The 25,459-nt window shown below is 36.1% G+C and overlaps 6 protein-coding genes across 7 annotated transcripts; 4 read left to right on the forward strand and 2 right to left on the reverse strand.

Moving 5' to 3' along the window:
- Positions 1-2,045: 2,045 nt before the first annotated feature.
- ncx-3 (Calx-beta domain-containing protein) lies at positions 2,046-7,153 on the forward strand. Its single transcript, NM_069583.4, has 9 exons — positions 2,046-2,165; positions 2,367-2,785; positions 3,341-3,845; positions 4,257-4,327; positions 4,590-4,724; positions 4,777-4,968; positions 5,143-5,853; positions 6,396-6,547; positions 6,722-7,153. The coding sequence occupies exons 1-9, from the start codon at positions 2,054-2,056 to the stop codon at positions 6,915-6,917; spliced, it is 2,493 nt and encodes an 830-aa protein (NP_501984.2). The 5' UTR covers positions 2,046-2,053; the 3' UTR covers positions 6,918-7,153.
- Positions 7,154-13,431: 6,278 nt separating this feature from the next.
- Positions 13,432-14,987, forward strand: ZC168.2 (uncharacterized protein). Its single transcript, NM_069584.3, has 2 exons — positions 13,432-14,205; positions 14,311-14,987. Exons 1-2 carry the CDS (start codon positions 13,970-13,972, stop codon positions 14,399-14,401), a joined length of 327 nt encoding a protein of 108 aa, NP_501985.1. The 5' UTR covers positions 13,432-13,969; the 3' UTR covers positions 14,402-14,987.
- A 3,242-nt stretch (positions 14,988-18,229) lies between these two features.
- On the reverse strand, positions 18,230-19,986 carry orc-5 (Origin recognition complex subunit 5 C-terminal domain-containing protein; the record flags this gene model as incomplete). 2 transcript variants are annotated; one of them, NM_001380453.3, is made up of 8 exons in its annotated part: positions 18,230-18,346; positions 18,493-18,602; positions 18,665-18,835; positions 18,883-18,952; positions 19,019-19,191; positions 19,237-19,573; positions 19,616-19,755; positions 19,833-19,986. In NM_001380453.3, 8 exons carry the CDS (start codon positions 19,974-19,976, stop codon positions 18,301-18,303), a joined length of 1,191 nt encoding a protein of 396 aa, NP_001366775.1. The 2 variants fall into 2 exon arrangements, with proteins under 2 accessions (NP_001366775.1, NP_001255507.1); NM_001268578.3 differs by lacking the exons at positions 18,665-18,835; positions 18,883-18,952; positions 19,019-19,191; ... (1 more) ...; positions 19,616-19,755; positions 19,833-19,986 and having other exon boundaries at positions 18,301-18,346; positions 18,493-18,584.
- An 853-nt stretch (positions 19,987-20,839) lies between these two features.
- cyb-1 (G2/mitotic-specific cyclin-B1) lies at positions 20,840-22,571 on the forward strand. The gene is made up of 5 exons (NM_069586.9): positions 20,840-20,913; positions 20,956-21,374; positions 21,454-21,840; positions 21,887-21,989; positions 22,034-22,571. The coding sequence occupies exons 1-5, from the start codon at positions 20,854-20,856 to the stop codon at positions 22,148-22,150; spliced, it is 1,086 nt and encodes a 361-aa protein (NP_501987.1). The 5' UTR covers positions 20,840-20,853; the 3' UTR covers positions 22,151-22,571.
- Positions 22,572-22,871: 300 nt separating this feature from the next.
- grl-21 (Ground-like domain-containing protein) lies at positions 22,872-23,589 on the forward strand. The gene is made up of 2 exons (NM_069587.8): positions 22,872-23,226; positions 23,270-23,589. Exons 1-2 carry the CDS (start codon positions 22,891-22,893, stop codon positions 23,450-23,452), a joined length of 519 nt encoding a protein of 172 aa, NP_501988.1. The 5' UTR covers positions 22,872-22,890; the 3' UTR covers positions 23,453-23,589.
- Positions 23,590-23,676: 87 nt separating this feature from the next.
- On the reverse strand, positions 23,677-24,000 carry ssp-34 (Sperm-specific class P protein 34; the record flags this gene model as incomplete). Its single annotated transcript, NM_069588.6, has 1 exon — positions 23,677-24,000. The coding sequence occupies one exon, from the start codon at positions 23,998-24,000 to the stop codon at positions 23,677-23,679; it is 324 nt and encodes a 107-aa protein (NP_501989.1).
- Positions 24,001-25,459: the final 1,459 nt, after the last annotated feature.

Raw genomic sequence — 25,459 nt, forward strand, 5'->3', positions numbered from 1 at the left:
TTTACAGAAAACCACCTGTTACTATACAAGTATTTATAATATGTTCACCGTTTTATCCTCCCTCCAATGTTCCGACAGACCACTCCCATTCAGTCCGGACAAACCATTACTCCATCGCTCTCTCTGTGGGGTGAGACTGTTTTCTCCTTCTCTCTGCATCTCCTGCTCTCTCCTTACATTATTGTTATATTAGTATGTCTACGTCTCTTCATCTCCTACACTATATCCATCCAACCCAATGTCATTTTCCTATTGTGGTGAAGAGACTCTACCTGTGTTGGCCTCCTGCCAAACGTAAATATAAAATTCTGGAGTGGGTGGTCTTGAGTTTTGAGGTTTTCTTTGAAAAGAAATGTTGCCAAATGTATTTTGGGAGTTCGTGTGAAGCCCTGCTGTTATTTTGCTCTTCAACGTCGCCATGACAACTTACATAATGTTTTTATTTTGGGGCTTTTTGTTTTCGTATTTTGTTGTAAGCCATATCAACATTATGAACTACAATTTTGAATTAAAAAATATGTTAAAATTCTGTTTTTGTATCTAAAAGTCTAAATCGTTTCAAATATTTATAAAATTTGTTTTTTCCAGCATAAACTCAATAATAGACCTGTCTTGCTTTTTTACTTCTACTGATTGAGACTTGCAACTAACAGTTAGTTTTTTTTAAAGTTTTTGACAATTTTGTTTCTAGATAAACATTTTCTAAATCTCGCATGATTTTCTATTTAGCAAAACTTTTTTTAGACTGAATTCCCTCCCCAACTTACCATCCAGTTTTATGAAGATTCAACTTAAAAAAAAACAGTTCAAACTATAATTATGGTGTTAAAATTTCCAAAAAATGCTAAACTTCTATAAGAATGTCACATCCTTTTCTTCTTGTTGTAGTTTTTGTTTTCTGTGAGTCACTGTCAAATGAGTGCTAAAATTTAGAAGAACATACAAAAAATGGTCTCTTCTGTTTGTCTCATCCGTCTGTCTCTCATTCTCTTTCAAACTTTTTTTTTGTATTTGCTTTGTAAAGAATTTCACAAATAATACACTTGCCACTACTCTTTTTTCAAATGAATGTCACTACTGAAACAAGAGAATGTTCAAATTGAGTCTATGTGCACGTTTACTCCTTTTTATGTAACTTTTTTTTGTTCAGTTAACTTTTTATTGCGCCTTGTGTGGTCTTTGCACGGGCGCAAACATTTTTTCATTGAGCACAAAAAGATGGAAAAATTAGTATCCTTTTCCATGTTTCTTTGCTCGATTCTTTCTATCTTCTCTCCGCATTTTTTTTCTTTTTTCTGCATTCCCAATGACCATTTCTATTCTTTCATGCGTCATTGGAATCTAGTCAATTTTAATAAATACCACCTACCATTTGCGTATAGAACAATCATAAATAACATTGAAACTCTCAAAAAAAGAGTGTGATGTTCATTCAATAAATTTCCTATGTGGGTTCGGTCGACCGCTTCGATTCAATTTTATTTTGAAATTTCTATCTCTCTGATATTTTTTTTTTCTTCAATTAATTGGTTTTTTTGCGTATGAGTCAGAAAAAAAATGTATAGCAATGTTTTTCATGTACCTCGTCCAAAACATATCTATTTACTAAATTATTTTTTTTTATTAGTAAATTTGAAAAACTTAACTTCTTTTTTCATCACTAAAAAATTCGTTTATAGCCCTTATCTTGGAAGATGTTTTTTTGTCGATTTACGACTGTATCGGGTAGATTTATGGTTGTTTGTGTGGACTTGGAGAAATTTGTCTAGATTTACAATTTAGATCTACCGCCCAAAGGCAATTAAGTAATTTTTGCTCTGAGCCGACATGTTCTCAGTTTTCAATATCGAATTGTAAGTAGATCCAGGCCTGGTCAAGTGCCAAACTACACTTTTTTCTCTTTTCTCATTGCATGTATAACTTCAATTTTCAATTTTTCGAATGTAGAATAATCGTTTCCTTCAATTGCTCAGTATTTTTTTTCCAACTCGCTTTTTGTACTCACTCATCTTTAATTTTAAATTAAAAGTTTTTATTACTTTCAGGATCAAACATGAGTTCTTCAGCCAACCTAACCTGTAAAAATGGTATTTTAATACCAGCTCTCGAAACAACCCCAAGGAATGCAATACTCTACTTGGCTGGATTGTTTTATTGTTTCTTGGGTAAGTTTACAATTTTATATTGAAAAATGGGCAATTTTTTTTAAAGTTCAGTTAATTTTAACTCTTATCTATTCATTGTTTAGTCTTGATGAACTAAACGATTTTCTATTTATGATAACATCCGCTTATCAGAACTTGAAAATATCAGGCATTTCTATATGAACTTTTTTCATTTTCAAGGTTTCCATGTGACTTTTTTAGGTATCGCAATTGCGGCTGACATTTTCATGTGCTCAATTGAGCAAATCACGAGTGCAACAAAGAAAGTAAAGAAACAAAAGAAAGCCGGACAACTTGTAGCAAAAGAAGAAGACGAAGAAATTGATGAACAATATGATTATGTTCGGATTTGGAATCCAACAGTTGCCAATTTAACATTAATGGCACTCGGATCTTCGGCACCCGAAATCTTGCTCTCCATCATTGAAATTGTTGGAAACGGGTTTAAAGCCGGCGACCTGGGACCTGGTACAATTGTTGGCTCAGCTGCATTCAATTTGTTCTGTATCTCTGCAATTTGTGTGTTTGCTGTTGGAACTCAAACCAAGAGAATCGAGTTATACAGAGTATTTGTTGTCACCGCATTTTTTGGAACTTTTGCATACATTTGGGTGTTTTTGGTAATTATTTTATAATTGAAATATGGGAAAAAACTACGACAAAATATTTTGGCAGTGACCACTCACAATTCGGCCAACGTTTGGCCGATTAGCAAAAAGTGACAATATCTTAGCCAAACTTTGGTTAGATGTTAGGCAGATATTGATCAATCTTCGATCATGTCTTCTGAAAGTTTCTTGAGGATGAAGATTCTAGGGATATAGCTTTCTTGAACCGAACGATACCTCTCCAGAGGCATGGTCAAAGTCTGATACAAGGTCTGACCAGACCGATGTCCGCCCAAGATCTGGCACAAGTTTACCAAAAAAGGTACTCAAAAGCTGACTGAAAATTGCCAAATGTAATTTGAGTTTTTACAATTATTCAGTATTTTCTAATATTTCAACAAAAATGAAAGCCATTTCCAGATTGACTAATCACTAGTTAAAAAAAAATATTTCCCTCACGAACTGTTTAAATAAATTCAAACAAAATTCCACAATGTGACGTTTAACACATTATCAAAACGTATTTTTTCTTACACATAAATTGAATATAAAAACTCATTTTTTCAGGTTCTCATTGTCATAACGCCGAATGTCGTCGATGTTTGGGAAGCAATCCTTACTTTATTATTCTTTATTATACTTGTTGTGGTTTCTTATGCTGTAGATGCTCAAATTTGGAAGAAAAAGAAGTCAAGTGATCTCCAGGAAGAGCTTGAGATGGCTCAACACGATGGAAAAGTTGATGATCAACCAGAAAAATTGAGTGATGAAATCAAAAAATGGGCAAGTAATCTGAGTTTGAACAAAGAGGAGAATGACGTAATTGTTGATGCGACTCCATCTGTAGATACCGTTAGAAGATGGACAAGATCAATTTCTCACACGTATCCGTCTCTTTCCGATGAGGATCAAGCGAAGATTTTGGCTTATCGTGTATCGAGAACCATGTCACATGACCGTCTCTACTACCGTATTCGAGCAATCCGTCAGTTGTCGTCTTCATGGAGGAAGAGTGAAGAGGAAGAAGTTTTGAAAATGGAAAACCAAGAGAGTACAGATTCTGCTAGTAGAAGTGAGTTTGAAGTGATAAAGAGTCTAGTTGAAACTGACTTTTGATATTTTTTATTACTCTCGCAATATATACTATCAATTTTTTAAAATTTGAATAAAAGTTTAGAGAAAGTTAAAACGTTTATGTTTGAAGAAAAATGACATACAATTTGGAAACTTATTAAAAGCTGCGATGAAGTTAAGTTGCAAAAAAACTACTGAACTGCGAAATGTTGTCAGAAAGTAGCAAAATTTTGTCAAGAATTTGTCGAAGTTTGGCAGGAATTTTTCCCTTATAAATGTATTTTATTGATTAATCAGAACGTAATCCATACCTGTTTTAGAAACATTTTCGAATCTATTGAAATTTTTCGGAATTCGAAACTTTCATAAAACTCGTTCTACCAACCGTTTGATTTTTTTTTTATTTCAGGAAAAACATTCGTTGAATTTTCTGCTCGTGTCTACCGAGTTGATGCTACTGACGAGACCGTGTCCCTAAAGGTTAGTTCCCTTTTTCCGATGCACATATTATCCTCTAGACATTGGTTGCATCACATACAAAAGCAGAGGCGTACGTTTGTTCAAATGAAATCATAATCTGTTTTTGAAGTACAGATTAGCACAGGGTATCAGATATTTCGAAGAAAAAACGTGGTGTCAAACATGGTAAATTATAAGATTAACGAGATTAACATGACTAAAAAGAAGAAATGGATTAGATTAGTGAATGATGATAACTGATCGAGAGCTTTTTTTGTTGCAGATTGAGAGAAAAGGAAATATGGAATCCAAGTTCACAGTCAGTTATGCAACTGTCAATGGTCTTGCAAAGAAGGATTTGAACTTTTTGTTCAAGTCAGAAACTCTACAGTTCAATCCAGGAGAACTTCATAAAACGGTACTTTACTATTATAGAACCAGAAAGTCAGTGAGCAACAACTACGTTTCAGATTTCTATTCAACTGATAAATGCAGCTAACTGGAGGCCAAATGATGTTTTCTATGTTCATTTGAAGATTCAAGATGTAGACGAAGACTCCAAGATTTGCCTCGGAGCATGTAATGTTGCTCATGTTAAAATGCCTGATGAATCTAAAATGATACTTGGAGGCCCCGTTGTGGAGTTTGTCAAACCAAATTATGCGAGTTTTAATTTATAAAAATTATATAATCCTTGGTAACAAACTTTTGATCGAAAACCTGATGGCATCATCGCCACCTACTCGAATAGTTCTATTGGATTATGAGATTTAGATATCAGAATTGTTCACAAAATCATTTCGATCAAATTTCTCAGAGTAAATTTTAATTTCCAGGTTGTCAAAGAGAACGCTGGATTTTCCCGATCGTTTGTAACAAGAAGAGGTGGAAAACTGAAAAAACCATTGCAAGTTCATTATGAAACTGAAGATGTTACTGCTAAACAAGGAGATGATTATACTGCAGTTAAAGATGGAATTCTAGGATTTGAAGGTCAAGAATACGAGAAATATATTGATATTGATGTAATTGATGATAAAATGGATGAGAAGGATGAAGCATTTATCATTGAACTTTTGAAAGTTGATGAACCAGGAGTGTCAATTGGAACTCGAAGAAAAGCAACGATAACTATAATTTCTGATGATAATGTTTTGAAAAATATCACAAATGTTCGTAAACTAATGGGGCACTATATGAGGCAGCTTCGACCAGGAAAAGCTACATGGAAGGAACAAATCTTGAATGCAGTATCAGTGAACGCAGGAGATCTTGCAAACGCAACAGTATCCGATTGTATACTTCACGCTCTTGCATTCCCATGGAAATTTGCATTTGCTTTCCTACCACCACCGACGATTTTCTATGGATACCCGTGTTTCGTAGTAGCTCTGATTGGAATCGGTTTGGTGACTGCTGTTGTTGGAGATGTTGCATCGATATTTGGATGTATGGTTGGACTGAAAGATGCTGTAACTGCAATCACTCTCGTTGCACTTGGAACTTCTCTACCAGATACTTTTGCTTCGAAGATTGCTGCGGAAAGTGTACGTTTTTTAGAATACATTGTCAATTGTCATGTAAACAGACTTTCAGAATTGAAACTGCGTACGCATTTACTATTAGTCAAAACTTTATCTGTACATTGCGATTTGCAATTTGCGAAGTAAATATAAAGCATACTATATATCTAAATGAAGTAGTCTAACTTTAAAAATTTTTTAAAAATTTTTAAAAATGTTTTTTAACATTTTTAAAATTTTTATTTTAAAGATTTGGCATGTCTCCAAGCGCCATTTTGACTATAAATAACAAACATTTAAAAACATTTTTACCGTTTCAAAAGTATTATTTTAAACAATTTCCCAACTGACGCTACTCATCTTTCAAAAGTGCCAATATGTTTATAATAGTAATCTTACTATCTTTAAACTTTGCAAGCAAGTGCCAGAAAGTAGAGAAATAAGATGGTTATCAAAAAGTGTGATGTTCCCAAAGAACAACACTGTTTCTGGCAGCAGCCTGACAAGTTTTTACGAGTTTTATTAGTTACGAGTATTGCAAAAGTTCCGAGTTATTAAATTTTCAGGATGATACTGCTGACAACGCTGTCGGAAATGTTACCGGATCAAATTCAGTAAATGTGTTCCTCGGACTCGGCCTTCCCTGGGTGATCGCATCTCTTTATTGGGCATCGAAAGGAGAATCATTCCGCGTGGATGCTGGTGATCTCGGTTTCAGGTGAGCAGTCAATGCCTTTACGCCTACATTTTCACTTCTGTTTTCCCTCCGAAATCACCACATCCCGTGGTAATTTCCTGTGAAAACGGAGAGAAAGTGACGTGAATGTCGCACGTGGCGATGAGTTTCTGCATATATTTGCACATGATCTTTATCTATCATTTTGTTTTGCAGCGTCACAGTGTTCATGATCTGCTCAGTGCTCTTCCTTGTTGTTCTCGTTCTACGACGAAAGTTAAAAGCATTTGGACAAGGAGAATTGGGTGGTCCATTCGGTACAAAAACACTGTCTGCACTGTTCTTCGTGGGCCTCTGGATTGTCTACGTTGGACTTTCAATCTGGAAAATGTATAGAAAAACTACAAATTAAAACATTTTGTGATATCCTGAAAATGCGCTCTAATGATATTTGATATTGAATACTTGTGATCTAGAGTTCTCAAACTTCAAAGTGGTCTATCAACATTTGAACACATTTTCAGCATTACAATGATCTGACCAAATTATATATCAACCTTGATTCAAACCTGACCTCTCTGTGATTGCATAATAAGTTTTTTTTGTTGAAATTTTCGATACTATAAAAATAATAAAGTTTAAAGTTCTACCCGCCGAATTTCCTTTTTCAGCAGAAATGGCATTAGTAACTAACAAATGTTATTTCCTGAAACTTCCTGATTTTGATTGTTTTGCAATTTCCTGCGGGTGAGCATTTGTTCTGGAAAATCTACAAAAAATTCAAATTTTTTATTTATGAGAAACTACCTCAACTCAAATACCCCTCAACATAATTTCAGCACGTAAACTGCAATTTATGCAGAATAAAATTAATTAGGTAAACGTTTCATGTTTACTTCCAGAAGCCGTTTTATTGCGTCACATTGATTTTTAATAGATTTTAGATAAATGTGTTTGCAACACGTGCATTTTTTTCTTTTTTTCTGGAAAGATTTAAAGTTCTGTTTCACTATTTTTACATCACTAGTGCCAGGAGTTTCTTGACCTCTTTTTTTTTCAATTACTACGTTGTCGACATTTGTACCAGGATCCTTGTTTTTTGGATAACTTGCACCTGGTTTTAAATAGTTTGTAATTTACAACGGAAATATTGCCGACGGATTACATCTGCCTATTGTGCTAATTGTGATGTTTAGACAGAATTAGGAAATACTATGGAGTTTCGAAAATCGTGACCAAACTCCATTCGATCTGCTTGAACTTCTATCCGAAAATAGACGGATTTCGCCCATTGGGTGAAGAAAAATCCAGGTGGATTATATTTCAAGTTCAGTTGTACAAAACTCATGGCGTACATTTTTTAGAGTTTGCACTTCAAGAGCTCAAATTTTTTCGATTAAAGCTTGTAGATTTTGCACGTTTTCAGTTCCATTTGCCTGCCTGCCTTAAGACGGTCTATAAAGGGTTTCCACGTAGATTGAGGTATGAAAAATTTAGGCTTCCACGTTGGGCAGGCACGTCTTCAGGCCCGCGTGCCTGCCTTCCAAGAGCTCTACAGTGTGTCGTCTCCGACGTGCTCTGGTTTCCCAATCTTATTATGAACTCAAAGACTGAAAATATGTATCATGTGCTTTTTTCGGTTAGTTGGCAGTCACTACTGTGCCTTCATGGAATCTGTAGGTTTTTATGGAACATCCTTTAAATTTCATATTGGAAATTCAAGTAGAGTTCAAAATGAGTACAGCCATCAGTTTCAAATAATTGTGATAAGTTTTGTATTGTTTATCACTGGAAACATATTTGAAGCCTAATATCAATCCCCGATTTCTTAAAGCAATAACTCTTTTCATAATTCTTCTTCCTCCTCCTCTTCACTCGCTCGGGGTACTAAAATTCTGCATTGGCATGGAAGAAATTTGAAGAATTCGAAACATTAATATCTCTGCGCAGTCTTGCAATCTTGCGAGACGACCCGACCGTCCAGGGAGTACTGTCTGTGTAATAGACAATAGAGAAAACAGACGGAAATGACGAGGAGACTTCTTTTCCACTCTCGGGTATGCAAATGAATTGAGTGAACAGAACGCTTTGTGCGCACACTTCAAAGGCGGGAACTGTCCGACAATCAACAACTGCATCTAATTTTTCGCGTTTTTCACATTTTTCGAGCCGACCAAAGAGCGTTCCCCCAAAATTTGTCCGACAAAGAGTGTGCAAAAGAAATAAATTATTTGGAAAATAATAATTTTACTATATTTCAGAAAGTCTTTTACGTCTAACGAACCATGTTTCCATGAAGTTTTGCAAAAGAAAAAAAATAAACGAAAAATTGTTACTTTAATTTTTAAACACCTGTAAATTTGCAACTTAAATCAGATTAGTATAATCTAAATTATGACATAATACATTGTGGCACAAGAAAAATCACAAAACACCTATGTTTTTGAAGTTTGTGCTGCTGCAAAAATTGCCAAGATTTTTGTATAATTGCCAGCCTGCCTCGAGTCTACACGTATGCCTACTGTAAAAGTACACCTGAAAAATTGTTGTAAATTCCATCACAGTTTGGGAAGCCAGAAAATTTCGAGACACTGCAAGCCGGCTTGAGGCAGGCTTGAAGACGTGCTTGTCTAACACGGAAGCCCAAACTTTATACATTCTGAAATATTAAAGCTATTTTGCGTAATGTCTATCAAGAACCTCGCAGCATTGACATTTTGGACGCACGATGCTCATACCGCCAACCAAATCGGGTGCAATGCGCGTATGACTACTCTTCAATCGCGATGTGCCCATTATGTCCACTGATGAATTATGCACAGATATATATCACTTCGAGAATTAGCTATGAATTGTAGAGATGAAAGTTTAGAAATATCGTTTTATATTTCTACAGATCCATTCTAGGGTTTCTGCTTTTTTTTGACTGGTACTTTTGACTGTGATACAATTTTTATTGACGTTTTATAAAGAGACCGTTCTCTTTATTCATTTTCCTGTTCTGCATGAACTACACGGAAGGTCAAAAATGGTCATTTTTGCTCTTTTCAAAAGCTTCCCAACACCATTTGAACAGTGAAATTTTAGGAAAAGTGAAGCAGGTGATAGAAGACTTAGACGTCATAGGTCATAGATGTTTGGTCCAGAATAATTAACTGGAAGAAATCCCACTCAATTTCCACTGAAGAGCAAGAGATGTTTCGTCATTAATCCGTGTTCCAGAAAACTGAATTCGCTCTGAAAATAATACGTTTCAACATGGGCTGGTACTGACTAACAATGATACGGATTAAAGGAAACAAGTGTGAAGTCACACGAGCAGAGTTTTGCTAATGTGCAAACAAGTGTATTAGTCAGAATATCAAAAAGAGTATATTTTCTTAGATCAGAAGTCTAACACATTTTTGAATTTTTGTTACTTTGTACTGGAAGGAGGTATTAAAAAAGGATTTTTGGTACAATTTTCATCAAGGTTTTGTTGATTAGAAAACTCACAATCTTCTGATTGCTAAATAAATACAAACAGGTATTTATAAGTTCAATTATAATTGTTACAACTCCGTGCAAGTGTACCTATTTTATGTCACTAAAAAATCGACAATCTGAAACTTCCAACTCATTTCTGTAACTAGAAAACATAGATATTTATTAAAACTTGAATTTTATTTCAAATTTAAATGAAACAGTCTTACATTAAACTACATGCAACCGTCGATGTTTGAAAATATTCAAAACAGGGATATACTGAAGAGAAACCTTAGTTCGGATGAAGTTAAAATGTTGAAAATAAGTGACGCAAGGACATATGGATTTATAACACAAAATTTTACAAAAAGATCACAAAGCACTTATTGTATAAATTACCAGTTGCCTATTCAGGCACCGAAATTTCTTCCTTGTGAACACTTTTTTTGAACCAATTTAATTTGTCTTGAGAAATGAGTACGTTTATGTACACTGGACATGTACCAACACTTAAGTTCTCGTGTGCAGGTAGAAAAGCACGCCTGAATACGTGCCTAATGGATGTCCGATTTGACTACCGTAATCCTTGTTTACCATCATGATGAGAGTTCGTCAAGTTTGCTGTTCTCTGGCTAACCCCATTCCGGTAAATTAGCAGACCATTCAAAACGGTGTCCCGACCTGTCTTTTGCATAGTTTTTTTTCAGTTAGTTTCATGATCACTTCAAAGATTGTTACACCCTGTACGTGCCGGGGTCCAATGCCATGTGATGATACTAAAGAGGTTATCTTTATGTTTCTACCCCCTTCTCTCTTCCTATTCTAATTATTTCCTGTTTGAGACTACGGCGGGATTCCCCCTCTCAACTGTCTCCCGATCAAAATGACTCATTCCAAAAATGCGTTTGGAATTTTTCTTTAACAGAATATTTATTAAGAATCTTAGATGACGTGATGCCCGAACATCTACCATTCAGTTCATTTTTGCCACGAATCAGCTGTGATCTAGTCTGTTTGAAAATAAAGGAATTCATCAGTGCAGCCAGCAGCCCTTGGCAATCTGATCGTGGATTGCTTGTTGTTAAATATTCCAAAAGTATGAACGCCTGCTTCTTCCGTTCCTAACTTCTCCTCCAAATTGCTCACTTGGCAGCCGATAGGACGCGAAGACAGTGAGTGAAAAGGCGAGGTAAAGGCGCCCCAGGGAACCCTAGGCTGAATAGAACGTTCACTATAGATACATGGATGATCTATGCCTCAAGAGGAATTACAAAAAATTCTGCTTTCTTGATCCTTTGATACCCATCAGATTCTATTTTCTTTCAAAGATTGAAAGCATACAATTCTTCAAGTGTGAAAAGTTCACATTCTCTTTTAGAAGGGTAAACTTTAAAATAATCCTGCTAGAATATTTTCACTGAAAATAAAAACGTGCTCAAAATAGTTGGGACATGTCCCTCTCTTTCTGAATTATTGTGTGTTGTTGTGGCTGCAAGGGAATACTAAATCGAGAAGTTCAAATGGCGTGAAATCGGCAGTTTCTTCGTTTCTTACACTTTCCGCCCTCGCAAAAAAGAAAGTGGCTCACAACAATGGGATCGAGTGACCACTTAATTTTAGACCCGGATGTTTATAACGGTGAAGACTTTTCGAAGGTTCCGTGAAAAGTGGCATTTCTATTTCTGCAAATAAGGGGTCATCCCTCTCTCACGCATCTTTACGTCATCAACTTGAAATGGCAAATAAGCTTTCAGCAGAAAGTTTGTGGAGCAATACACCTTCTTCTTTTTTTGACTTTTGAAGTTTCAAATTCAAGGGCAGATGAAATCTTGAACATGCTAGTCATCCCATGTGATATCATCCAAAATTTCAGCAACAACAAAACGAGTATTTTTGCAAAAAAATTTCAAAGATCTTGCAGATGAAAAAAATCTCTACAATGTTGAAAGTCAACAATGTCTACAAAAAAATCTACAATGTCGATGAGATTCGACATTATTACTTTGTGGCTCAAGAAAACATTTCCCCCCGCAACACCTTGGTTTTTCATATCTGATTCTCTAGAAAATGCTGAAAAATATAGGTCAACCCTCACGCATCTGGCATTTTCATTTCAGACATTTTCTGAACCTAAACTCAAAGCCTAAACTCAGGCACGTTCTCTTTTGGTTTTCTAATTTTTTGCGAAACATATAATGCTAGGAACAAAGAACATTGTAAAATGATAACATTTTGGAAGTTTTTTAGTTCAAAACTAAACCTATATCTCTAGTTTAGACTCTCAAACTTTTCGAGATTTTTGTTTCACTCAGACTACCAACTTTTGCAGATTTTATTTGTCTTCTTCGATTATATTTTTTGAAATGAAATTCAGCTGCTTTACCAGTTGACATTTCTATTTTCAGCCGGCAGAGTACTCCTGATCCGAAGCTTTTTCTTCTCGAGCAACCCGTGGAGCAGAGGATTAGTGCAGCTTGCAGCATTTTTTTTTGTAATTTATTTCAGTTGTCTGTGTTTGCGCCAAGTTCTATGACAATGAATGACGTCGTATTGTGAATGAAATCACATTTTGGAGCAATCTTAATTTTATTGGGAGTCGTGAAAATAAAGAATAACGAAATAAAGAATAAAAAACATTTCCTTGAACCAAACCTATCTTTATCCGAAACGAGTCTGCCGAGAGTTGTTGTTGTTTGTAGGAAATAGAAATGGAAAAAGTGCTAAGGATTACATGAGTGAAAATCCTAATGATGTGCGAGTAGAAAAGGACAATAAGACATTGGTGACGTGGCTAGACACATTCTGAATCTATCGAAATTATAAATTCAGAGTTGGAACTGATTACTTGAAGTTGGCGATTGACGTTGATGGCGGAAGAAAAACAGGTGTAAACTTTTCATGAAGTTGCAAATATGAACTCTGACGACGATTTGATTTCCGATATTCTGATTTTTTTTGATAGACCTACTCTGGAAATGATCTGAACCTCCATTAGTATTGCTTCACAACTTTTTGCCAACTGACATTTTTGATAGATACGAAGACAGCCAGGACAGGAACTTCCACCGCTGAGCAATGGGGTGCGTTTTCGAGTCGTGATTAGGGCATTGCGAGTGCACAGTGTCAGCTTTCACTTTTGAAATTCAACTTCCTGATCCATGGTTCCTAGCCCGTAACTATTTCGCCACCAAAAAAAACTTTGGTCTTCGCAGTTCGCATTCACCTTCGGGCTAGTTGTTTGGAAATCGTTTTCGGTGAAGTGGTGGTGTCCAACCCCATCAAAATGACATAACCCCTCGAATCCATTCAAGAGGTTCAATACGTCATAATGTCTTGTTTCGAACGATCATGAAGTGGCGCGTCCGTCTGACAACGGTTACTAGAGTATCACAAGTTCGCTCTATTGGGAATGAACCGAGAAAAGTACTGTAGAGATGGGACTGGTGTCTGATGATCTGCGTGAGCGAAACTTGCTAAAGCTGAGAAGAAATTCTTCATTCTTCGGATGTCTCCCGCAATAGGTAATCACTCAATATAAATGGTTCTCACAAACATCCTTATTTGAGTTATGAGTTTTTACTGGCCAACCTTTTTTTGAAGTAGCTCACTTTCCTAGGTCTATGCCGGTGGTACCAATCACCAGAGGTTCAAGAAGCAGTTGAATTGTATTTTTATTTCTGTCCTATACCTTTTTTCGTATCACCTAGACAAGTTTTATTGCTCTAATCTCTATCAATTCTCTTCCTGAACACCTTCCGCAAGCTAATTATTTTTCATATCCTAAAACTCCGCCTTTTTATTCCCATGGTTAAGCGGGCTGGGCAGCGCGGGGAGGGCTGCGTCTCTCTCTTGCATTTTTAAATGGAGGTGGAGTCACCCGGAATATATATATATACCGCCCCTGTTGTGCCCTTTCATCATCAAACACTTCTCAGCTTTGCCTTCTTCATCGCCTTCGTTCACACCGTCTTCATTTTTCAACAAGTTTGAAACGAAACCATGTTCGTCGGACCACATCGTTGTTTTTTGATTTCCCTCATTGTGTACACCCTTACCGTAACCACTTCATCAGCTCGATTAATTCTCGAAGACACAACAGTTAGGTCAGAAGAGGACTCAGGTCCTTCATGTCCGGTGTTAGCTGATGAACCAGTTGGAGAAGTTATGGAACGAATTTGTGATATGTGCCACGAACTTAGTTCACATTCAAGACCCAATATGAGGGTGGAATGCAGGTAGGCATTGTTTGTTTTTTGCTAGAAATTTATTTTTTCCTTTTTTTGTTGATAAAACTGCTTGATAAAATTTAATTTTTTTTTTAACAATAAAGTTAATTTCAGAGCCGACTGCTTCACAACAGACGCTTTCCGAGAGTGCCTGAAACTCTTCACGCCACGCCGTCATACCAGGCATCTTCGTCAGAAGTACTAAAACCCACTGCTCTACCCAACTCCCAAGTGCTCTTCTACACGGTTTTTTCTACATTTTATTTTTCTCTTGGAATCTAGAATCTCTGAATCTTATTTCTCCGGGTTCGTCGCCATGATTTCTCCTAACCGTATTTTGTTGTCTCAGGATTCTTGCTCACTTTCACTACCTCTATCGCTTTCATCTCTTTGTCAAAAATACGCTTTTTCTTTGGTATCCGGTGCAAACCACGATTCCCAGTTGACCTTTTTTGTTTAAATTTAAATTCGCTAGGTTTTAGAAAAGTTTTAAAGCTGGGCTAGTTCGTTGTTCTGAAAAATTTTTCATATTTTTTATCAATTAGAATCGTAGGAAAAATTAGCGCATTTTATAATAAACACTGAAAAGTTTTCTGAGCAAAATCTAGTCTATCTTGTTCAAATTCATGTTTCCCCCAGTCTACCGGTTATTAAACTTTCAATTGTGATACACGTAATACAATGATCCCTTCCAGTTCAACCCACACACTCCCTCGCATTGTTCATTGAAGATCTCCATATTGTCGTCATCTGTATATGAATGCATTTTTGAATATATCAAGTTTTGAATAGAATTTTATTGTTTTTTGCTTCTTTTTTTTTCAAAAAAAAAAACCTTCTTTTATTTATTAAAAAGATCCTCCAAAATGGCGAGGGTGGAGGCATCTTTTTAAACAAAAAATAAAAGAATAATAGAAATTAAATTTCGGTCAGCCAGAACAGCGGAAGTCGCGTTTTTTTGCACATGAACATGCTCAAAGAAAATCAAAAAGCGTCTAGACGTCACTTTATTGGAAAGATATAAAAATATTGAAAATTGATATTTTGAATGGGTTCCGGCGACACATCGAATTCTTTAAACTGTTTCGGAGCTCAGACATCACGAGAAACTTTTTGAAAAAAAATTGAGGGAGCGTGTCAAGAAAAAAAAATTAGAGACAGATATGATGTGTTATGAAGATTTCATATTTTTTGTTTAAATTATAACATTTGTATGTGAGGTACCTTAAACTCTGGTGTTTATAAAACATGTTTACAATATTCAAAGTTTTTCCAAAATATAAAACGTAGTCTATATCGAATTAAAGTCGAATTTTCTTGATGTCTGGAGCTTTTATACCCCAACACGTCAGAGATGGGTACATTTTATCAAGGGAACATTTTTCAAAAACATAATTAATTTTTTGTATCTAGTAAGCCTATAAGGTAAGCTTTCTAGGGTAGACGCCAAAATGAGTGTCTGCCTCGAAGGCCTGCCTCGTGCCTACTTACGTTCCTACTATCAGAGTGCATAAGCTTTCAATAATTTTATTGAAATAATACACCGCTCACGCCAGAATGGACAGGCACATGGGCAGGCAGGCATAAAATTGACACGTAAGACGGAGGCCAGTTTTTATTTTCATGTTAATGAGTTTCTGATGTTGTAAAACTAGATTTATCCACTGGATATGTCTCCTAATTTATTACCCTTCGGCTAATTTTCTACAACTTTTCAACCTGCCAAAAAACTTGCATATCGCAATTCAGACAAAAAACACATTCACATCACACAAAATACGCGTTTTGCTCCAAATTCTTCTAACCGCTTCCTTTCGCGAAATGGGAATTCAAATTTAAATTTTCGCAAATTTTGTGAATTATATTATTTCGAAATTCTGAAAAATATTCCATTGCTTTTGGGTAAGATGCTTCCCCATCTCCCACGCATTCTCATTGTGTGTCGTTTTTTTTTGAATAAATGTGGTTTACAAGCGACACGTGCAGATTGTTGACTGGAACCACTCGCGTCCAAAAACGACTTGGTGCAGAAATAAATACATCTGTGTGGTGAAGAATTTCAATTATTTCTAGGCGCCACTCCAATTTATGAATTTGCGCAACGATGACGCTTTGAAATGTGTGGGATGCAAATGGGGTTGTAGTTAATTTTTGAGCAGCACAAGTTAGAAATTTGGAACGATTCCACAGATCGATCTGACCTATAAACTGCAGTGTCATTGGATCCATAGAAATACCACATATGACTCTTTGAGTCGGCATTTTTATAACGTTCAATCGTAAAAAAAACCCAATTGAAAATTTGTGATCTCAGCCGGAATGAATTAAGTTTGATTTGATTTAGTGGTGGTTTTCTCCAGATAAACCAAATTTTCCAGTTCTTTCTTTACTATGAAAAATTAGAAGGTCATATTTCTACTTCTTCTTTAGAGCTAAAATTAATTACAAAGTGGTAGACGTCTCGAGAAACTTGAGAAGCATACTTCAAATTAGTAAAAACTACAGTAACCCGATTGGTAAAAGTTGAATTATTGGATGATGTCGCTAAAAATAACCCCTAGGTAAACCGTTTTTGATTGCTAAAATTGCATTGTTAAGTTCAGAATGTAAAACCTTATAAACTTAAATTTCCACTGGATTAGATCGTGGCGAGACCCATTCAGAAAACAGTGCGCACCTTTGAAATCACAACTTTCACAATAAGAACCTTGAATTTAAAACTACAATCTGATTTTCAAAAATTCGAGATTGTTCGGTTTTTTAATTCAAGATTTTTAATATTTTTGTGGGTGTTTTCAGAGTTTTCCGAAACCCACTTCAGTGTTTGATTTCTCTTGTTTACAGAGCATCTATTAATAAGGAAATTTTCTATTGTGCTTGTACACTCGGTTCCCAATCACATTTCGGTTTCTCGGAAAGTTTGAAAAAACGGCGTCATTATCCCTAGAATCAGCAAAATTGGGGGAAATAACAGCTTCCCGGTCTTTTATTTTTCAGATTTAATCCAAATCATAGTGCAGAGCTCGATGAGCACACTTAAAAACAGCATGAAGCCACTTTGGTGTACCTGCTTTTGGTATTTGCAGAAGCTGCAACACATCTGTTGACATCATTAATTGAAATTAGCTGAAAATTGAAAAGAGCAGACACATCAACAGCTGTGCATGCGCTGTCAGTCATTAAAGTTTTAAATGCTTCAGTGGAAAATGGGAAGAAAATTGAACCGAAATAGATAGCAAAAAAGGTTATTATAGATGATGTGAACCGGCTGAAGTTCACCAGCTGCTCATCAAAAAAAAAACTTCTGCAAATTCTGTTGTAAAAACGTCATAAGGGCACAAAAAAGAGAGCTTGCACTCAATTTCTATAGTTCTGAAATTATTGAAAATTCCAAATTCAGGTGAAATTTTCAGATTATATTAGTTTACTCAGTTGTTCCAGCGTGATCAAAAATAATTACGATTTTTGTCAGAAATGACTAATAACGTATATTTTTAGTCTAAGGAACTGACCGATCTTCTACTATTACTATTAAATGTCATGAAGGTCAGGTGGAAATCATTAGAAACCTATTATTTTTAAGTCAACTTTTACTTTTCTACTAGAAACATACATAACAGGGACTACAAAACGTGAGCAGGTGGAATCATTTGAGATGTTCAGTGAGCAAATGTAGCAGGATGAAATTGCACTTTTGGAGTTTTCTTTTCTTAAAAAATCATTCAATATTTCACCAAAACTTTCGCACGGGAACATTTTTTAACACGGGAAATTTCTTGATCTTTGTAAAACCTTATTAGTTGCGATTTGTTATTAACTTAACTCGATGATGCAATATGGGAGTCGAAAATAATGAACGTGAGAACTTAAATCAGTTTGTGTCTACTATTTTCAGATTATGATCCTGTTTTCTTTTGCTATGTAATTTCTTTTTGTTGTGATATTCGAATAAATTTTTCTTTCGAATCAAAAACCCACGTCAATGATTATTTAGCTGTACGGTATTGAATGTGGGATCTCGTATAAAATAACTAAGTAATCATGTAATTTATTTCATAGTTGGTGAGAAGAAAGTGAGATAATTGTACCCGGCAGTTGAAATTTTCAGGTGGCGTGTTCAAGATAATTCCGCAGCTCCAAATTGAGTGACCTGCAAAAATAAAAATTGCACGAAAAAAAAGACTACATAATCGAGTTTGTTTATTTCGTTATTGTTTTCTCAAACAAAACAGTAAAAATATATGACAGGGTATTTTTTATTTTTCAATATCAGTCCTATTTTATTTCCTTTTTTACCTGGATATTTTGAGAGCGCTCTCCAACGAAATTAGACACTTGATCTTCGGAATATCGAGATTGCTTCGATTTGTTACTGACACGAGCCCCATTGAATCGAGAGATGCGATCTGGAACCTTTGGATGAGAAATTTTTCTAGGCGAAATGAAGAGAATGTATAGTGCAACATACAACACTTTTGAGATCAAATCCTGTAATAGTCGATTCATTGATTTTGAGAAGCGTTTCGTAAATACAAATTATTCTTTGAAGATCTGCAGCTTTTGGACCGAGATCTTTGGCAAGTCGATTTTCTTCTAAACGCAGCTCTTTCTTTTCTGATCTCTTTTCTCGGCCGTGGTTCTGAAAAAAACGGAAAATTATTATTTCTGGAATAAATTATGTGCAACCTTTACGAAAAATCGGCAGTCTGATTGATGAGGATTATTGCTGGCACAGTATGCGGCTATGAGAAGATATCTGAAATAAAAATTTACTGGAATTTCTGGAAGAACTACATATTTTCTGTTGAGTATTTTTAGATACCTCATGGCGAGCGGCATGGCATCAAAACTGTTCTCGTTCTCCTTGGCCAGATTCTCTCCGACAACATTCCCGAGCTTTTCTCCAGATGATCTATTGAGGCATTCTTTTGCCAGTGTAGAGTCGAATTTATCGCCGGTTCTCCGCTCATCATACATTAGCCACGCATCAGATATCTGGAATTGTAGTGATGGATTTAACATTGTTTTTAAAAAACTTACAATTGATAGAAGAATATTCGGTGACTTGCAGGCCATGAACAGTGACTGGCAAGCAACGTGAAGAAATTGCGCGTTGATTTTTGGATTTGCACGAGAAATAAGAACTTTGGTAGTTTCTACTGATGGTGCAGGTATGTGAAACTCTACAACTGGAAGATGGCTCAGATTAATGTGATATTGGTTCAAGCAGGATGGTGCACTCGTCACAAATCGAATCGTTATTTCTTGTATAGCTTTGTAAGAATCGAATAAGCATTGTAATGGAACAGGAGGATAGTCTGTTATCGCTTGTGCATTATCAAGAAAAATGACAATTTTTCTATTAGTTTCGTCTGGCCTGAAAATATTTAAAATTTAATTAACAAGAAAATACACTTACCATTGGACATATTTATACAGGTTATCGCAAAAATTCTCAGCTCTGTCACCTCTAGTCTTGAAACCTAAACTCGATGCCAGTGAATCGAATAACAATTTCAGCGATCCATCCGCATAGAGGAAGTCTCCAAGCACACAAACCTATAAAAATAGATTGTGAATTTTGAAATTGTTTGAAATTTTTAATTGTTTTGAAATTGAAGTTGTAAAACACGAACCCAATCGTTTTCAGGTTTTCTCAGAAGTTGACGAACAATTTCACTTCTTCCGCTTCCATCTTCTCCGAAAATGTGGACATGAGAAATAATTCGCGAGTTGTTAAATAAGAGCATTTTTAGACGTCTTATCTCACAATTTTCCATTTTGCTAAAAATAAAAAACTATGATATGGATAAAATGACTGATTTTTCAGCCTTGAAATAAAAACAAAAAAAACTTTCTTCCAGTAAAAACTGTTTTCAAGTTGGCGGGTATTCAATGGAGCAGGTTTACTTGGCTAAACTAAGCGCGATGCGAAATAACGGAGTGTCGTATTGCAGCGCGAACCTTGAAAATAAAATCATTTGCTCTTGAAACTTTGCGATTATTAAAGTTTTGATCGGATCTCCCTCAATTTTTCGGCGCCAAGAATTTATTTTTTGCAAAAACCTTCAATGGAACGATTATTTTCCAACGCAGGTTTCCCTATTTGAATCTTTGCCACATAGACCGGTTCATTTTATTCATTATTCGATTCTTGAACAAAAACAATCTTTTTTTCTTTGGCTTATCGTTATCAAATACCTAACTTTGGAGCTTTATTAATATTCTAGGTTCATTTGTAATTCATCTTTTAACGTCTGTTCTTCATTCATCCTAGGTGACATATTTAATCGATATTACCCTTCGCGATTCCCCCCTCCTACCACCAAGCACCATCTTGGTGTGGGGGAGTTGCGCTCCGTTGGACAATCGCTGCACGCGGAACATTCGAATCCCATTTGTCGATATTCTTGTATTTAGTGCAAACAATTCTTAATAGGCTCCTCACGTGACCTTAACATGTTCGCCGTGTAGAAACTATTTACACGTTGTGTTCTATTTAGATAAAATCATAACCTTTCTGTCAGATTTTGTAAAACGTCCAGTATTTCTCAACTTACCAATTTTCTACTAGCAATCAAAGGTTCTTTCTCACTTTTTATTTTATTATCTCTTGGAACTTGCAAACAATCGTTTATTGCAGCGAAAGGCCTCAATATGCTAAGAGCCACCAACAACAGACGAACATCGAATAATGTGGAAAAGGATAGCCTCCAGGTACAAGGTGTTTACAAACTAAAAACTATAATTATCATTCAGATGGCTAAGCACGGAAACGGACCATTGAAGCCCGTCAATGCGCAAGGTCTTCAGACGAAAAGAGAAGCTCGAGAGATTCTTGCACTCAAGCCATCCAATCCAGCTCCAGTCGAAACTGCGCAAAAGTCACAGAGAATCAACCTCCAGGATGCTGAGACTAAATGTCTTGCTATGGCCGACGACATATACAAGTATCTCGTTCATCACGAGAAAAAGTATCTTCTTGAGGAGTGCTTCATGGAGGGAGGAGAGCCCACTCCCAAGATGCGTCGCATTCTCGTCGATTGGCTTGTCCAAGTTCATGTTCGATTCCATCTCACACCTGAGACACTTCACTTGACTGTCTTCATTCTGGATCGCATGCTTCAGAAGAAGGTCACCTCCAAGGCGGATCTTCAGCTTCTTGGAATTTCAGCTATGTGAGAGTTTTTATTCAATTTTAAAACGTAACATATAGGGATTACTAATTGTGTATCCTTTAAAAATGTTTTGTTTCAGGTTCGTTGCCTCCAAGTTCGAAGAGGTTTACCTCCCAGACATCCACGACTACGAGTTCATCACTGAGAACACATACAGCAAGAAGCAGATCTTGGCAATGGAGCAAACAATCCTTAACTCGTTGAACTTTGACTTGTCCTGCCCATCTTCGCTTGTCTTCCTCCGCTGTCTCTCAAGAATTCTCTCCGAAAACGATGCCAGCCCAATCGATAATCAAGCTTTCTGTTATACTTACAATATCTCCAAGTGTCTCGGAGAGCTCGCACTGCTCGATTCGGTTATGGCCTCGACCCCAAGGTCCCACATTGCTTCTGCTTCGATGATCATCGCTCTTGAAGTTCATCCTGTTGACGGAATCGAGGCGGAGAATGCTGTATCGGTCATTTGGTACATTTTAAAGCTTATATTTTTATTTTAATATCAACATTTTTAGCAAACAGCTCGGAGCCTCTAAGAAAGTCATTGAGGATGCTGTCGCTTTGCTCGCCGAAGTCTCGTATAAGAACTTCAAACAGGGGAAGCTTGTCGCTATTAAGGTATTGAATCATCGAAGTATTCCAATAAACATAATTATTTGCAGAATAAGTATCAATCAAGCAAGCTTGCACAAGTTTCCAACTTGATGACCGACGACGTACTCGAGAAAATCAATCGGATGGGCCAGAATGCAAAAGTGGACGCATCAGAAATGGAATGAGCACTTCGATCCGAAATAAACATTTTGTACCATTCAGTCTTTCTTGATTCTTATGTTTCTTCCTTCATTGCTTTTCTTTTCGGCTCCTTTCCATTTTTTAACTCCTCCAGTCGTTTCCACGTCAATCTGGTCACACCCGTACATTGATTGTAAATTGGTGAACATTCGTTGAGCGACCATACACCACCTCCCATATTATTCAATTTGTCCATTTTGAAATTTAAAATTTCACTAAAAATTTTTATCACAACTTTTCGCGCCCTCTTTTGTATCGATCTCGTATTTAATTATTGAAACCACACTGCTGTAAGACTCACCGTCCTCATCTCTGTTGTTGTAACTAGAAGGACCAAAAACTTTCTGATGAAACCTATGTGCTATTAAATTTTGTTAAATGGAATTACTATAAATCATGTACTAAATAAGTGATGGAGTAGTCTGAAGGTTCTAGGGGGTCTCCTGCGCAATGACGCGACGAACTTAAACCAGTCAACAAGCATAAAAACAAGTAGGCTCCACCCACTTTAACCTTGAATTCTGTGTGCCGAACCCGGGGTCAAGTGGCTTTTCGGCCAATTACTCATCGGTTTGTTACAGCACTGGCGGTCACTTCTCGCCGAATTTTCTCAAAATGTGTAATAATGAAGCTGCAATTTCTCTGCGTATCAATCTCTAACGCTCTGCTGTAATGACTACAAAAGTGACCATCGAAAACGAGAATTTCATACATTCCACTCGAAATGGTTCATTCATCAGTTCTAATTGTTCTTTCACTGACTGCTTCTTCATCTGCATTCCTTCTAGAAGGACTCGGTTTAGGATTAGGTCCACAAAGACCTCAACAATGCTGCTGTCCACCACCTCCACCACCTCCACCATGCGGAGGCGGATATGAAGCTCCACCTCCACCACCACCACCATCATATGCGGGTGGACCATCATACGCTGGACCATCTTATGCTGGATCCTACGGACCAGGACCATACAGAGCCAAGTCAAAGAGATCAGTTGACATGAAAGCTTCAAGTGGAGATTTGTTCTGTAATAGTGTTGAAGTTAGAGATATTATCAAGAAGGTATTGCATTTGAAAGTAACTAGTCTATATTGAACATTTTCAGGGAATGACATCAGGTGAGAAGGAGTCACGTGAAACAATCACTGCTCTCCTGAAAACTGAAATGAACCGTGAATATGTTGTGATCTGCACAAAGCAGCCATTCGAATACCTCGCTTCTTCCGATTCAGAGTTCTGCTCAGTGACAAATGATTCAGGAATCACTTGCTCTTCTTTCGTATTCTAGATGCTCAAGCTCTATGTACAATTACTATACGGAATCTCAGGAAAAATCCCCAACTTCTTTCGTTTTTTTTGTTAAATATGTATCACATGACTGAATACTATCTTATATTGGAATTGATAAACATTTTTAAAACACAATCAAACACCAGCGGAAAATACAATAATTTTATTCAATACAAAAATCAATGAATCTCTTTCCCATTTGCTTCAGTTATTGCATTCCATTCAAGCAGCGATGAGCTTCACAATGATTTCTCCTTGTTGAGCTCCAGCCTTGAACGGTGCCATTGGATCAGTCTCTTCGGCTGGCACTTCCGCGTATTGAATCACAATTTTGTCTTCTTTTGGTGGCCCTGGAAGACGATTGATGTCCAATTTGCTCTTTCCCTTTGCATCCACGAACCCATAAACTGGACGGACGCGGTAGTGCTCGTTGTTCGACGACTTCACCTTGAATGCAAGACGGGAATCCGATTCGGAAGTGATGTTGTGCGTCGAATTGCCTCCAGTTGCCGGATAGTTTCCAGTTGGCGGATCGACGTTGATCATTTTCAATCGGACTACTGCACTCTTCGATTGTGAGGAAACTAATTAATGATTGATATAAGGAAGTTCAATTGATAATCGACTTGTAGATGACCTTTCTTGATTAGGAATTTTTTAAACTTGGACAAACTACGTGATACTGTATTTTTTAATGTTCCCACATTTTCTCTTTAAAACTTTTATTAATAATCAAGAGAAAAACGCACGCGAAACAAACCACTCACTTTAAAAAATGTTTATTTGACTGCATGGCGAACCTACGCCTGCATGGCGAACCTACCTACTAAAAAGTGTACACATTAATTCATTTTCTTTTCCGTGCTGAAGTTTCATACATAATTATTTATATGAAGAAAAGATGCATTTGTAAATCAAAACTGAACAAACACCAGAGTTTAACAGGATTTACTAGTAGGTATGCAAGGCAGAAAGGTAGACATTGCAGGTCTATGAAAGGCTTCCCAGTTTTCCTGTTCAGTTTGGCAAAAGTTGACGTCAATATTTATCAGAGTTTAATATTGCTCACAAAGTCCCGACACTATTATTTCGTGAAGCAAAATGTAATTCTAAAAATGCAAATATAATAATTTAGATAAGTACGCCTGCAATATTCATAAAGAGAACAATGCCAAAAGGACCTTGAAGTGGTTTTGTGGGACAACTTGAGCAGTAGTTTTCGAGTGAAGAACTTGTTGTTGTTGTTGAAAAAAGAATAAGTATGCGGAATGGATCATAGTATTTTTGATTTATTTATTTGGACATTTTTTCGGAATAAAAATGACTCTAGGAGTTGTGAATCTAGCACATGAGATTTTGAAATTATTCCTAGAATTGAAAAAATTCTAAAATTGGCTGTTTGACAGTTCTTTTTTGAATTACACAGCTTTCATTCGAAAGTGATCTAGTCAAATTGATTTAAATGAACTGAAAAATCATCAACTTCATTTTCCACTACCCACAAAAAGTTATTGAATCCAACATGGTTTTTCTCATCTTTTTTTATTGTTGTTCCATTTTTTTTTATGTAACCACTTGTGATGGTTTGTGTCTGTTAATGTGTGTGTTTTTTTTTCTACCTCACGATATCTTACTATCGTAATAAATTAAATTAAATTAAAAATAATATAACTTAAAAAATTTACCAAAAAGTTTTAGTTTTTCAAAATGTTCAGTCAATGTTGTGGTAAATTGCCAAATTAAAGAAAAGGTCTTTTGAGTAATTTCGATAAATCATTTTAATTTTAATACTATAAGAGTGATTACGGATGTTTTGATTTTTTGTTTTACGGCTAGTTTTCCATTAACTAGTTTAAAAAAAAAACATATGTTGGAAAACGGTTAATTTGTTTTACTAAAAATGTATAATTTTTAATTGTGAATTTAAAATTCGTTGATGAAATGTACATAGGCTTGTTATGGTTAAACTGTTTAAAAATCGCCAAATAGTTTTCTTTCGCAAGTT

Source organism: Caenorhabditis elegans, chromosome IV, assembly GCF_000002985.6.
Source record: "Caenorhabditis elegans chromosome IV".
Lineage (NCBI taxonomy): Eukaryota > Metazoa > Nematoda > Chromadorea > Rhabditida > Rhabditidae > Caenorhabditis > Caenorhabditis elegans.

Excerpts from the sequence above, each read along its gene's own strand:
- ncx-3 (NM_069583.4), top strand. The coding sequence starts at position 2,054 with ATGAGTTCTTCAGCCAACCTAACCTGTAAAAATGGTATTTTAATACCA. Across the intron at positions 2,786-3,340 it reads CATACATTTGGGTGTTTTTG|GTTCTCATTGTCATAACGCC; the intron begins GTAATTATTTTA and ends TCATTTTTTCAG. Across the intron at positions 3,846-4,256 it reads TACAGATTCTGCTAGTAGAA|GAAAAACATTCGTTGAATTT; the intron begins GTGAGTTTGAAG and ends TTTTTATTTCAG.
- ZC168.2 (NM_069584.3), top strand. The coding sequence starts at position 13,970 with ATGTTCGTCGGACCACATCGTTGTTTTTTGATTTCCCTCATTGTGTAC. Across the intron at positions 14,206-14,310 it reads AATATGAGGGTGGAATGCAG|AGCCGACTGCTTCACAACAG; the intron begins GTAGGCATTGTT and ends AGTTAATTTCAG.
- cyb-1 (NM_069586.9), top strand. The coding sequence starts at position 20,854 with ATGCTAAGAGCCACCAACAACAGACGAACATCGAATAATGTGGAAAAG. Across the intron at positions 21,375-21,453 it reads CTTCTTGGAATTTCAGCTAT|GTTCGTTGCCTCCAAGTTCG; the intron begins GTGAGAGTTTTT and ends GTTTTGTTTCAG. Across the intron at positions 21,841-21,886 it reads AATGCTGTATCGGTCATTTG|CAAACAGCTCGGAGCCTCTA; the intron begins GTACATTTTAAA and ends CAACATTTTTAG.
- grl-21 (NM_069587.8), top strand. The coding sequence starts at position 22,891 with ATGGTTCATTCATCAGTTCTAATTGTTCTTTCACTGACTGCTTCTTCA. Across the intron at positions 23,227-23,269 it reads TTAGAGATATTATCAAGAAG|GGAATGACATCAGGTGAGAA; the intron begins GTATTGCATTTG and ends GAACATTTTCAG.